Genomic DNA, 13,259 nt, shown 5'->3' on the forward strand with positions numbered 1-13,259 from the left:
TGGTGTTCCATCACCGTTTACTGATTAGATACTTCAAAATGTGCATAACATCAGGAGGATGGAAACTCAGCTATCACGTATTTCCGTGAGACTGGGTTGGCACAGGACACATCTCATTTCTGGACCCTTGACCCATACGATCAGGTAAGCTTGCTTTTGTAATGTTTGATTGGAAATGAATTGTACCAAATCAAATGTTACTCGTTAACATGGTGGTAACCCACGCAGTACTGCAGTCATTGAAATAGATTTTTCTTAAATCAATGTCTAAATCTGCCAAAGTTAATGTAACTTCGTGCTGATGGCTATCGTCGTTAGCTTCCAACAGGTTACAATAAGTGCACTTACTTATAGGCGCAGTGCTCTCATTTCTACAGTACACTGTCAAAACAGCCTTTGCGCACCTACCGGAAATGAGTTTGCAGTTTGACGGTTCTTCTTCTGTGGCATATTTTTTTCTGCTTGATCAGTAGATGTGATTTCCTGCATTATGCTGCATTTTAGGGTGACCTGTTCCTAAATCTATTCTGGTGGGGGTAGGGATGGGGATCGAAACCCGGTTCTATCAAGGACACGGTTCCACTTTTTTCAAAACCCAAAAATCTTTAACGTTTGGGCTTATCGATACCACTATCGAGTCCCGTCTCTCATTAATTATTTTCTTTGTCCCGTAGGTCCTGTAACGTAATGTTGCGTCCCTCGAGTCGCGTTACGGCATTTAAATCAAATCAATCCAATCACTGCAGCGTGTCCATCAATGTTTTTGAATGGAATTGTTAGCAAACAGGTATTACAGGTAAAACAAGTGAAGTTAACTTAGCTCGCAAGGATGGCTGAACGGGCGAAAAGGGCGAAAATCATTTATTGTAAAGGGGGGAACACAACCTCAATGGCAAAGCACATTAGCATTGTCCATCAAATAAAGGCCAAATGCAATACCTTTAAATTTTTTTAATTAAATTGGGTTTTTGGTGAGAAACAAGAGTAATACTGTATTTCTCATGTTTTTGTATTATTAATACAGCTGTATAGTGCTCTAATCATTTTAGTTTATACAATTTAAACTACTGATTTCAATATTCATTAAGAATTACATATTTAATTTAAAATACAATTATTTATTTCCTAAATATTTTCCTCATCACTAAAAACGTGTCATATTTCTACCAATTAATAGAAAAGTATCGATAGTGGTATCGATAAAGACTCGGATCGTTAAGGAGTATCGAAAATGGTATCGATATCAATCAATATTAATGATCCCCATCCCTAGTGGGGGGTAAATCTATCTATTTATCTATCATCCAACACATTGTATAGTTTTGAACAGTCTGGTTTATTGGCAGAAAAGCACAGACCTTTTGTAACAGTTTAACCTCAGTTAAACTCATAATACCAATATACGAGTATTTCATCCCAGAGGAAAGGATTAAACACATTTTGGCTAGTCTCTAGCTCTTAAAGAAGAAATCAATTGTTTATAACCTTTTTATCTGAGTTATAGACAACACTTTTGTAAATGTAGCATTATGTAGTATTATATTATCCATGATTTTTTTTCTTGGTTATTATGCCGTTGTATGTCTAAGCTAATTTTCAGTTTGAAAAAAACCCTGCTGGTATTATTTTATCAGCTGAGAGCGTTTTCATTGCCGTAACAATGTGAGCTATCAACAAGTACAACATGTTCTGGACCAGTTGTTCTAAATTATTTTCTGTCATTCCCCCCCTAGGAGACAGAATTTTTTTTGCACCCTACTGAATTGAAATAGCCTACTATTGAGAACCTGCTAAAATGTATTTATTTATCTGTACAAAACAACTGTATGAGTTGCTGGCACCAGCATTCTGCATATAATCACCTTATTATCAAATAGATCAATAAAATTAGCGGAGATAACATCTTCAACAACTTAAAACAATTTCCAAGTTCAGTTTATTAACTAAATTTGTAACATTTAAACAAAACTGCTAAGTCTGTGTGAATCTCAAAACAGAGAAACAAGAGCAAATGATTCACTGGGGTTTGCATTTAATTCAAAATATTTTTCGACAGTAAACATTGGTCACTTTTCAGCTTCATCATCTTATTCCCTTTCAAAAAAATTTATATATGTTCATCTTTCAAGCATGAATAAAGACACCAAGTCCCTCTGTCATGACTTTGTAAGATCAAAATTCTGGTAAACCTTCCGACCCTTGGTATTATGTTTATGTAAAATTCTAATAAAATAAAATAAGTATCTTAAAATGTAAATAAATAAATAAGACACTAAGTCCCCCCCCACCCCCACACCTTTTTTTCAGCTGAGGGCGTTTTCATGAGTCTCGTAGTATTAGAACATGTTCTACTTGTTGATTAGCTCACATTGTAATGAAAACGCCCTCAGTTTTTTCTGCTCCTTGCACCTTATCATGCTACGCAGTACGCACCATTACAAGCCTCTGCCGACTAAAACATGAAGCAATTTAAGAAGATGCATAATCTGCTTGTGGTCAACTGTCATTTAATAGACATCTGACAGATTATAGTAATGAAAAGAGTGTAATAAAATGAATTTATTTTTTACCTTAAACAGTGTGGTGTGGTAAGTGTTTTAGGCTATAGGCATACAAGCTCTCAAATGTTCCATCACTTTTTAACATCTGTCGATAAAGCAGGATATTCATTATAAGCTATTTAATTTAGGGAATTAAATCGATTGAAATTCCATTGAAATCACGTTGATCCTTAGTTCAGTTGAAATTTCAACATTGTTTCAAAATTCCTGATAATTGAAATACCATTGGAATTCCGTTGATCTATGGAATGGATTTCAACGTTGTTTCAATATTAAAAAAGGGTGCAAAATTATGTAGAATCATCATCAATGTTGATTCTACATAATGTTTATTTAATGATTTAATGTGGACAACGGAATGTTGATTTGACATAGTTTCAATGACTGTTTGCTCTCTGGGTAGGTAATCATTTTGGTGATGGTTTAGGATTTAAACTCTCTTAACCATTTATGTGTTTTTAACAAAAAATGAATTAACATAAATAAAAAGACATAGGGTGCTTTTGACTGATGTTTTAGGGCACATATCTTGTGTCTTGTTCTCTGTTCCTATTATACTATGCTTATTTGGATGTTAAATGTTCACTGACGCCAGCTCCACTTTTGAACTCAGACCCACTGACAGCAAGCATCCGTGTAGTGGAATTTCCTGGTCTTCTGAGCGCCGCTGGAGAACTTCAGACTGTAGAGGTCTCCTTGATTCAGCATCCAGCAGCAGCAGCAGCAGCAGCAGCATCATCCTACTCGCCCGCCTCTCGTGTGTGCAGCGGGAGGAGGAGAGAGGAGGAGACTCGCTCACGGCAGCGTTTGAGACAGACGGGACTTGCGAGACACAGGTCGTCCCACGCCAGACACAGCAAAGGAACTTCGATCTGAAGCCAAGTGTGGTGGGGAAAATGACGAGACGAGCATATCCGTTTTTCTTATTCCTGTAGGGCGTAGTTATGTGGCGTGTCTAAAATATGATGCCCTTGGACACTTCTCTGTGAAGATTTACCTTTCGAACGCTCATGTGCCGTTTCATGTTGACTCCACTTTGGTCACCCGTGTTAACGTGAAGGAGGTGTGAGTTGCATTGTTGCCTCTTCAGCTCGGTTGCATGGGATTTCCAGTCGTGTCGGCTGCCGTGATGTCTGCAATATCCCCTTCTTTGTTTCTGGGTGAGTTCATTTTTGTCGTATGGATTCGCGTCTGTACCGTCAATGACAATGGAATAAAAGCATATACTGTTGTTACCCGCTGTAACAATTGCTTTTAAATCTTTTTATGCCAGATTCTTTATTTTTTTGACCAGGGGCTGAAATATCAATCAGAATGATGTCAGAGTGTGGTGATGTGTGGCATGTGGGAAGCGTGGACTTTCCTCACAATGCGTTCCTCACATGCACGTTTCATGTATTGCGCATCGGAAAAATGGAAAGATCAGCTTTCCATTTCAAATGAATGATGTTGCGCTGATCGCACGAAGACCACAAAATAAAAGTTGTCTTATTGTAAGACAAACGCGCCCCTCCCTTGGTAACGGCAGCGAACACAGCATTCGGTGTGCATGCATTGGCTTGTTAACAGTCCAACGTGCTCTTACCAGACAGGCCTAGGAGGGGTGTAAAATAAATTGGATTTGCATCTTTCACGTATGCTAATAGTGAAAATACGACAATATTATATCCAAAACTTATATCCAAATGAGGTTAATAATTCGTAGGCTATCGTAAGCTTCAGTTACAAACCCCAACTGGATTTAACTGAGAATCAAGGTGGAAACTCTACTGGACCCCATAGACTCAGGATCTCAGAACTGCCTGTTGGAAGATTACTTTTGCAATCATACAATTGAATCAGTGTCTTCAATAATTTCACACCACTTCGTTTCCCCTATGGTTTCCCCATTTATATACGGTAGGCTAGAACTATGGTGCGATCCTTTTTGAATGTATCTATTTAAATGGGCTAGAGAAGCAGGATTGTGTATCTGTGGTTGACCAGTCCAGATGCCCGGTTGATGACCGAAGACGATGATAGGGACGCCGAGGTTGCAGCAAAACAAACAGTTGGAAAGGTCAGCCAGTTGAAGATGACATATTTGGCAAGAGATTGTGTTTTTAAATTGTTATTATTGTATCAGTGGAGCCCTGCAGTAAGCAAGATGTGTATATGTAGCCTAAATGCAAACAGATTCAAGCAAAGCTTCTACAGATTCACACTTTATTATTCGAGTAATGGCCCCACTGAAGGTCTGTGCAAACATCAGCTGATTCAATTAGTAAAAACAACAGGAGCAGGACCATGAACGTTGCCCTGCGCACGTCAACCTTTTTGCATAATATTGTCATTTTTACCCTATAGATCTGTGTGTTGGACAGCTGAAGGACATTGATTACTCACTGAGAGAGGGTGGGGGCATGTGGACACATTAGCCATGTCCTGCCTGTAATGATGCCATGCAAGCAAAACAGCCACTGCCTTGCCTTCATCTTAGGCTCAAAGTCATTCTACACACACACACACACACACACACACACACACACACACACACACACACACACACACACACACACACACACACACACACACACACACACACACACACAAAGTCACATTTATGCACACACATGGGATGTCAATAACGATGTCAATCAGAATCCTTCTGGCCCAGTGAAATTCAAGGGAAAGAATAAGTATTTTTTTTTTTCATAATGTCTTAAGAATAGGAAAACATTTACAAAAGTCATCGGAATCATTGAGAATGAAGATTGTACATTTCAAACAACTCTGTAGTATTAATAATGCTATATTTTGCTTGAAATAACCATCAGCTAACACCCACGGTAGCATTTTCATTCCAAATTGCTCTATACGTATTGTTGCCATGGTGCCATTTCTACCATTTCTCGTTGTGCGACGGAGAATGAGTTGCCCGTAATTGGCGAGTGTATAATTATTTGACTGAGCAGCATTGCCTACGCCAGACCTGTCCATGTGTTCACATTGGGAACAATCCTTTCAACCCAGGTAAGCTAAAAGTTAAATGTTATTTGACACAATTAGTTTGTCAAATAATAACACCTTTTCCAATCACATGCAAGGTTGCCCCAATTTTGTTACATAAAATAGATTTTTTTTGTATCTTTACAAGTAACAGCGTTGAATTAATTTGAGATCTACAACGATACAGGGTTCCCACAGCAAGTGTCTGTCATAACAACTATCAATAATCATTCAAAGGGAGCTAATTCTCCCCATTTTCCAATTTGCCGTGAGCTTCGTAGAGTCCTGAGACGTCCTTCATTTAATATCCATCATAGATGTCATATCCCCCCTCGCATTAAAGATAAGCACTGCAATTAATTGTCAGAGAGTCCCTTAACCCCACTTTGAGATTCCTCCGATTTGACGTGAGACCCAAAGGCAAGGTCGAACAGGGAGGGTGGCAGGGGCCGGGCAGCACCTGAGAAGAGTAGGCCCCTTGATGGATAGGCTGTTCGTCCTAGTGCCAACATTTAACCAGGTTGAATGTGTAAATTAAAGAATGTCCGGGATGTAATAACATGCCGTAAGTCACTTGGCAGAAATATAATGGGGAGGAATGAGAGGCTGTCGTCTCCCTCTGAGCAGCGGACTAAGACCTCTACGGGTACTCTCTCCTCTCTCCTTCTTTAAAGACATCACCTGTGGCTATGGGAATACCCTGTAACTGACTTTGTGTGTGTGTGTGTGTCTGTGTGAAACTCGGTGCGTTTGTTTGTGCAAGACAAGTGTATGCGTGTGTACATGTATATGTGCACTTTTGTGTGTGTGTGTGTGTGTGTGTGTGTGTGTGTGCGCGTGCGTGAGTCAGTGCATGTTTAACTACACGATATGCATTGGTATTTGCTAGTGTGCGCAACAACACATGCGTCTTTGTCGACGCACGAGCGTGGACGCCTCTCGACACATTTGCCACTCCATCATGCATGTTTGCCGCTCAAAGATGGGAGATAAGAGAGCGGCGGCACCCAGCAAAAAACTCTGTCCCCATTCTATATTTAGCACGTCTGCCTCTGGTAGGCAGAAGTCTCTCTCTCTCTCTCTCTCTCTCTCTCTCTCTCTCTCTCACTCTCTCTCTCTCTCTCTCTCTCTCTCTCTCTCTCTCTCTCTCTCTCTCTCTCTCTCTCTCTCTTTCTCTTTCTCTTTCTCTCTTTCTCTCTTTCTCTCTCTCTCTCTCTCTCTTTGTGTTTATGTGTGGGTCTCTGAAGCACAGAGATGACAGGAACCTCCTGGGCCAGAGGTTATGAAGTGACAACTTGATGTGTTTGCCCCTAAATCACCCGCCCACGCAGCCAACGCCATGGACGGCTGACATTCCCACCCTCCCAGGGCCGTGGTTGCTGTGCATTATGGCGATGTTTAGATCGTGGTTTGGGTCTCTTGGCGGGGAGGAGCGTGGGGCGATCACGTGGAATTTTTCTCAGCTAAGGGAGATGTGTTGATATCTACGAGCGCTTGAGGAATTTGGCACACCTTCTACAGAGGACTACCCCCCCATCCCTCCGTTGAGCCTTACGGTGTGCGATGTTGTTGTCAGGTAGCTGGAACGTCTTTCACATTTATTATGGTTTGGCGTTACCGCTAGTTTGGAGCGCCTTCCCCCCCAGAGCACTGTGACTCAGTGGAAAATTCGACTCTCAAGATGACTTATTTGGATGGGCGGCGGGGGTTAGGCGTGTTACGTGATTTGCATTACCAATGTGGCAGGAGTATTTTTAGGCTCACCTTGGTACTGCTGAGCATCGGTCAGTATTTCATTTTCAGTCCAAATATTTAAGGGTTTTTCCAGGGGGTTGTGTACCTTAAAGGTTCTTTTGAGTATTACCGTGGCTTATGGTTATGACTTATCAGTGTGGCCCCTGCAACCCTTTTGCTATTTTTGATGTGATGATTCTTGTTCTCCTTTTGAGGATTAATTTCATTTTTTTCTCATTGAAAATAGAGGAATAGGTCAATCTAATGTGTGTTAACACACACCCTGGACAGAGGACTGTCCAGTTATAACATCTCTTTCCTTCTACCTGAAGGATTCTTCATGTCTCATTGATTATGCTGCTTTTAGTCCGGCCTTGCTTCTCCTCTCAAGTCTCGGCCACCTGAACATTACACCGGGAACCAAAATGTTCAGAGTGAAAAAGCGTTTTTGTACCTATATCATGTAAAAGCTTAAAGCTATGGTAGAATGTTTCTGCTTTGAAAAGGAAAGTATTTGTTTCCTTAGCAACCATAAGCGATCAACCCTGACATCGTCCTTCAGAGACAGGTTCAAAATATTAAAGCACTTTGTCATGTTTTTCGGTCTTTCCTTTTATTCCAAAACAATGCTGCTTCATTGAGAGCTTTTCTGCTCCATCGGTGTGCGTTGTTACTGCCATTAGTTCCAAACTATCTGAATGTGTCATGGATGAGGTATTTCTTCTGATAAATTCAAAGGGTTATATTTATAAGAACACAATGCACGTGTTCATGCTGGGGCTGGCTTTGTGTAGTGTCAACGGCCTATCAACCAAACCCCCTTTCCACCCTTCAGCGGGAAAATTACTTCCAGATTATTTTGGACTGCATGAACAGGAACTGCCTGTTTCACTTTACTGCTAATCTTTGACAGATGTTCTGGAAAGACTTGCGCTCACTCAATGTGGAGCCACATCCACTGCCTTCCAATAACATGACAGTATACTACGTATACACTGCCATGATACATAGTCACATTATCTTAAAAACCTTCCATACGGTACAAAACTTTCCATCTACTGTTTCTTTGAATCAAGCTATGTTTGTTGCATGGGCCATGTTAAGATCCACATTCAGAAATATATCCAAGGTCACAGGTCATAGCCACCATTTTGTCACCTCTGTCTCCATAGGATCAAGGCTTGAGTTTTTTGTTTTCTTGTCAAACATCGGAGAAGCTGTACTGTTAGTTCGATAATATTGAGTTTGATACTACCAATGCTCTATTTCTCTATTGTTAACATACTAAATTTTTAATTGCATATAGAAATGCATGTTTATTTGTCAAGATTACATTTGTTTCAGTTTCCCACCAAGTATCAATATGCAGTGAAAATGTATTTCCACCAAGCATGCACGAGGAGGACAGAATATTCATATAAACACACATAGGAGAGTAACGGTATGATACAGACTTGTTTATCACACCATTTAACATTTATATTACGCTAAGATAAATTCCTCTCTTGAAAGATCCACTTTTCATTATGTTACCCTTTTGGGATCTCTGCTAACCCAGGACCTCAGCAGAAATTGAATTCCAAAAGGTCGCTCAATTAACATGGTGTCACTGTAATTTATGGCAAATTGCACATATTACCACATTAGCAGTTTAATCCTAGGTTGGTAATCCAGGTTCAACCCTTGAAAGAGCGGATTGACACGCTATTCCTGATAGTAAACAGCCATGAAAGTCAATGGAGCAAGGGCAAGGCAATTATGCCGTATTCTATAAAATAACTAAACTAAGCATTTTGCTTCTAGTGAGCATATGCATTTTAATGAAGGTCTCTGACTCTCGAGGCTGACATAGAGACCAGAGGTCAAAGGCAACACTAAGTTAAGCGCTGATCTGTTGGCCAGGGGGTAAGGATTGTCTTCCATCAATTCATTCCTGATACGATTTCACTGCAGCTAATTGACAACAGAGGGAAGGGTCTCTTCCTCCAAAAGCCCTGTATGTAATAAATTGTTTATCGTGGATGAGCTGTGAGAAAGCGCTATCTTCTCTAGATCAACCCGCACTCTGTTTTGGTCCGTTCCTGCGTTGGATATGTTAGTGAAAACTGGCAGCGTGGAAAGACACCTGGCATGCTTGTCTTCTTTGTAAAGAACACCCCTCTTGAGCGCCTCCTCTTGAACCAGGTATATCTCTGTTTTCTCTGCTGTCCCCGTAGACATTCAAAAGCTCAGCATAGAACAAAAGGCTTCAAAACAAACCAAATGTCATCTCTTTCACCTTCAAGTGAAACACATCACACAAGATCAAATTTGGATTGATGACACAAAGAATATAAGGTAAATTATAGATAGGCCCTGCATGGCCAAACAGGATAAGGATAGGATTGATCTTTAGTTTTTGCTAAACACTTTAGTGTATCTCATCCAAAGGGCTTGCCCCTAAGTCAAGGTTGAGGACCCAGATGGCGAGATAAGTCATTGAGATCGTATAACAGGAGGTGCATCAACCAAAGCGAGCAAGGATAAAGCATTTTGAAAGGCTGACCTTAAACTACCGCATGTCGTCGGTTGGTCATTTCTTAATGATCCCTCAAAGCGCCAGTCAGCGTGGCTGAGCAACCTTTCCTGCTGCTCATCCCGTTTGAACATTGTGCCCCTATTTTAACGGTCTGAAACGCAAGTGAGAAGCGCCAAGCGCAAGTAGCTTTGTGGGCGGTTCTATGGCGATGTAACCGGCATATACATTTCGGCAAAGAAGACTTAACACATATGATATGCGGTGTGGTTCTATTTAATGATATAGGCCTACGCAATACATTAACTAACATTGTTTCTTACCAGTATTGTGTGCATTATCGTAATCGACTTGTTTTCCTAATATGCATGTGTCCCCCATTAATATACATTGCCTGTATTACCTGACTGTATTCTGCGTTACGTGTATAGTTTGCGTGTGTTTAAACAGATGGACGCACACACTCGCGCCCGCTCTCATTAATTATTTTACTCATACACACACGAGCGCCCGCATTTCATTTTTTTTCAACACCCACTCGCGGAAAAACAATGATTTCTCATGATGAAATACTCATCAATCCTAAGAGATATGGGCTTGTAAACGATGTCTGTGTCAAGAAAATATGTGTTTGCTGTACGGTGTTTGCAGATGCAATGAAGTACAACTTATTTTCGCTGTATCAGCTGTTCTTTCCCAAATAATTTACCAAGAATGTGCACTAGATGAGAGAAGCAAAGTGTATGCGCGAGGTGCACAAGCAACATTATGCATGCGCCCTTAAAATAGCATCTGAACAACGCGCCACTGACTTTAAACCAGGTATTTCCTGTTATGTGGCGCAATTGTTTTCTGAAACTGCAAAATAGCACCAGGGAACGTGCCAGAACACGCATCCTCCTTTCGCCGAACGGCCCCTTGGGGCGCAACATCATTCCTTAATTTACAGGCGTGTGGTGGTGGAGGGAAACGAACGCTCTGCGCCAGTTGCAAACTAGCAACGACACATGCGTCAGTGAAGAAAGTCAATTTCGCCGGATGCAAGATAGGGCCCAGAGTGGGAAATTGACCACTTGAAATTGTAAAACAATGAAAATGTTGAAATGAAATGCTACATTTATTCGTCAGAATATACAATTAATTTTAGGCCCAATGCCGCACTGTGAGAAATAAAAAATCAATATTGTGTAAGAACATTTGTAACGTGATGTCATTTGACTGATTTCCTTCTCCCATAATGGTGCCAATGTATGAACATCAAATTGACTTCATTTACCCTCCGTGACTCTACAACTGTGACTCAATTCCCTCCATTGATTACAGATGCGCAATTGAAAGCAAATTGCAGTGCACGGGTAGTGCCTCCAGCGCCACAATGAACGGCCGCGCCACACATGTATTCCTCCGTCTCCGGTTTTATTTGTTTGGTTTTGTTTTGTCTGAATGACCAGGAGGAAATGTTCCTCGTCGCTCTACTTAGACGCCCGCTGTTCCTTTCAATTTGAAACAGTCGATTAGCCCGGCGGAGCAGGACAGTCCATTAGGTGTTTGCAACCGTGCACGTGCTCCATTCTCTCCCTCCCATTTCCTTCCTTCCCTTTACCAGTCGTCCGTCCGTCCGTCCCCCAAACCGCCCCCCCCCCTCCACCCCCACCCATTCTCCTTAAGCGTTAGTGCCTTTAATCAGCAGAGGCCCTCATGCCCCGGGAACATTCATCTTCAGGGCCTTTCGGGCAATGCCGTGTGCCTGGAAAGATCTCAAGATGGATGGTGTTTGGAAAGAGGGGAGGGGGGGGGGGGGGGGGGGGTGAGGAGGTGGTGGAATGGTGGCCATTTGGGGGCCGTTGATTAGAGAGTGTCAGGAGACCGGGTGCTCACCTGTGCGTGGTGGAGCTCCGTCGGAGACCATCTGACGGAGGCAGACACTAGGGTCTTGCCTCTGGTAAGGTTTCCTGTACTGGGAGTGAATTAGAATGTCTGGGGGGACAAAGAATAGCACACGATGTCTTATAGAAGGGTTTTGGCGACCTGCTTCAGGAGAGTATAAACAGAATTAAAAGGTCATTTTTGCACTGTGGGCTACAAATTGGGTGGTCGGTCCTTTTTAACCAACCATTTAAAGGCATTTATCCATTGGTCAACCCAAGCGGTTCCTGTGTGTTCAGAAGCACAGACGTGTTTGGGAATGTACTTCATTCGCCATGCGCTGACGTACCATTTCACTGTTTGTACCTGCGTGGAGGAGACGAAATGAACACTTGATTCAATCTGGTCAATCGCGCCGCCGCCAGCAATTAAGTGTGCAGCGCCGCTCATTGCACTGCATCCTGCTGCGACGTGTTCTCACCACACCAGTGCTATGCATCCGAGCCCCTGGACGTAGCCTCACGCTCGGCCAACACTGTGGAGGGAGAGGGGAGCAAAGTACAGGAGGTAATGTAGCTCACAGTATTCAGGAGCTTTGGTCAAGGTGAGAGCTTAGTCCTGGAAAATTATATTTTTCCCCCCCCGTACTCGCACCACCTCACCTCCCCCCGCCCCACCCCCCACCACCTCACCTCCCCCCGCCCCACCCCCCACCACCTCACCTCCCCCCGCCCCACCCCCCACCACCGCCGGCTCTATTTCCCCCTGCAAAGTGGTTTTGAACAGATGGCGCCACCACCTTTGTTTTTTACGAGTCGTTAGACTTGACTTGTTGATGAAATTCAGCCTGTGCGCTGTACCGGCCATGCAGATATGTGCAGCTCAGCATGCTATTCCGTGCTAGCCCCCCGTTTTCAGTGGTAATGGCGCAGTAGTGTGACCGACGCTAGCGCAAAGAACCTATATGCTACCGTGTTTGTTTTAAATTCACAAGATTTGGTCATGCACATGAAAACACCTAGGGACACACGACCACACTCACACACAGATGCACACAAACGCACGCACACACATACACATAAATATTCACGTTGCACAAACAACCCACACACACACCGATGTGCAACAGTTCTGTAACCTATGCTGTGGAGCAGCAGGCGATACATCAAGCTTCTTGCCTGAGATCCTGGTTTATTCCAACCAGATGCTACAATACCCCCCCCACCCCCCTTGGTCTATTGCCATTTCTCTGCGATCCTCTTCCTTCCCTGGGTCCCCATTCTGCGCTGTTCATCCCGGCCCATCTCATTTTCTGTCACTATTAACTCCAGACGTATAAAAGGGTAATTTAGAGGCTTGATTCAAGGTCGCCTGTATTGGTCTGGCGTTATTTTCCAAACTGTCGTTCTCGGTACGGAGACGGTTGGGTTCTGATTGATGGACAAGAGTAAAGCACCCTTCCATCGCATGATAGGTTTTCCTTCATAGGTTTGGCGAAATAAATCTGTGCTTTTTAATAGTCCATAAAAGACGAGCCCACGCTCAGGTGGATGGCTCTTTTTAAAATACATTGGAGATCTTTTGTGCGGCAGAAG

General features: G+C 42.5%; 1 protein-coding gene across 1 annotated transcript in view; it reads left to right on the forward strand.

The window, feature by feature from the left end:
* Positions 1–3,256: 3,256 nt before the first annotated feature.
* LOC132475204 (CXADR-like membrane protein) overlaps positions 3,257–13,259 on the forward strand; it is a 61,097-nt gene continuing 51,094 nt past the window's right edge. The window contains exon 1 of the mRNA XM_060076210.1: positions 3,257–3,721. Within this exon, the coding sequence (XP_059932193.1) occupies positions 3,661–3,721 (61 nt within the window). The 5' untranslated portion in view covers positions 3,257–3,660. The remainder of the gene's footprint in view (positions 3,722–13,259) is intronic.

Source organism: Gadus macrocephalus, chromosome 16 (assembly GCF_031168955.1).
Source record: "Gadus macrocephalus chromosome 16, ASM3116895v1".
Lineage (NCBI taxonomy): Eukaryota > Metazoa > Chordata > Actinopteri > Gadiformes > Gadidae > Gadus > Gadus macrocephalus.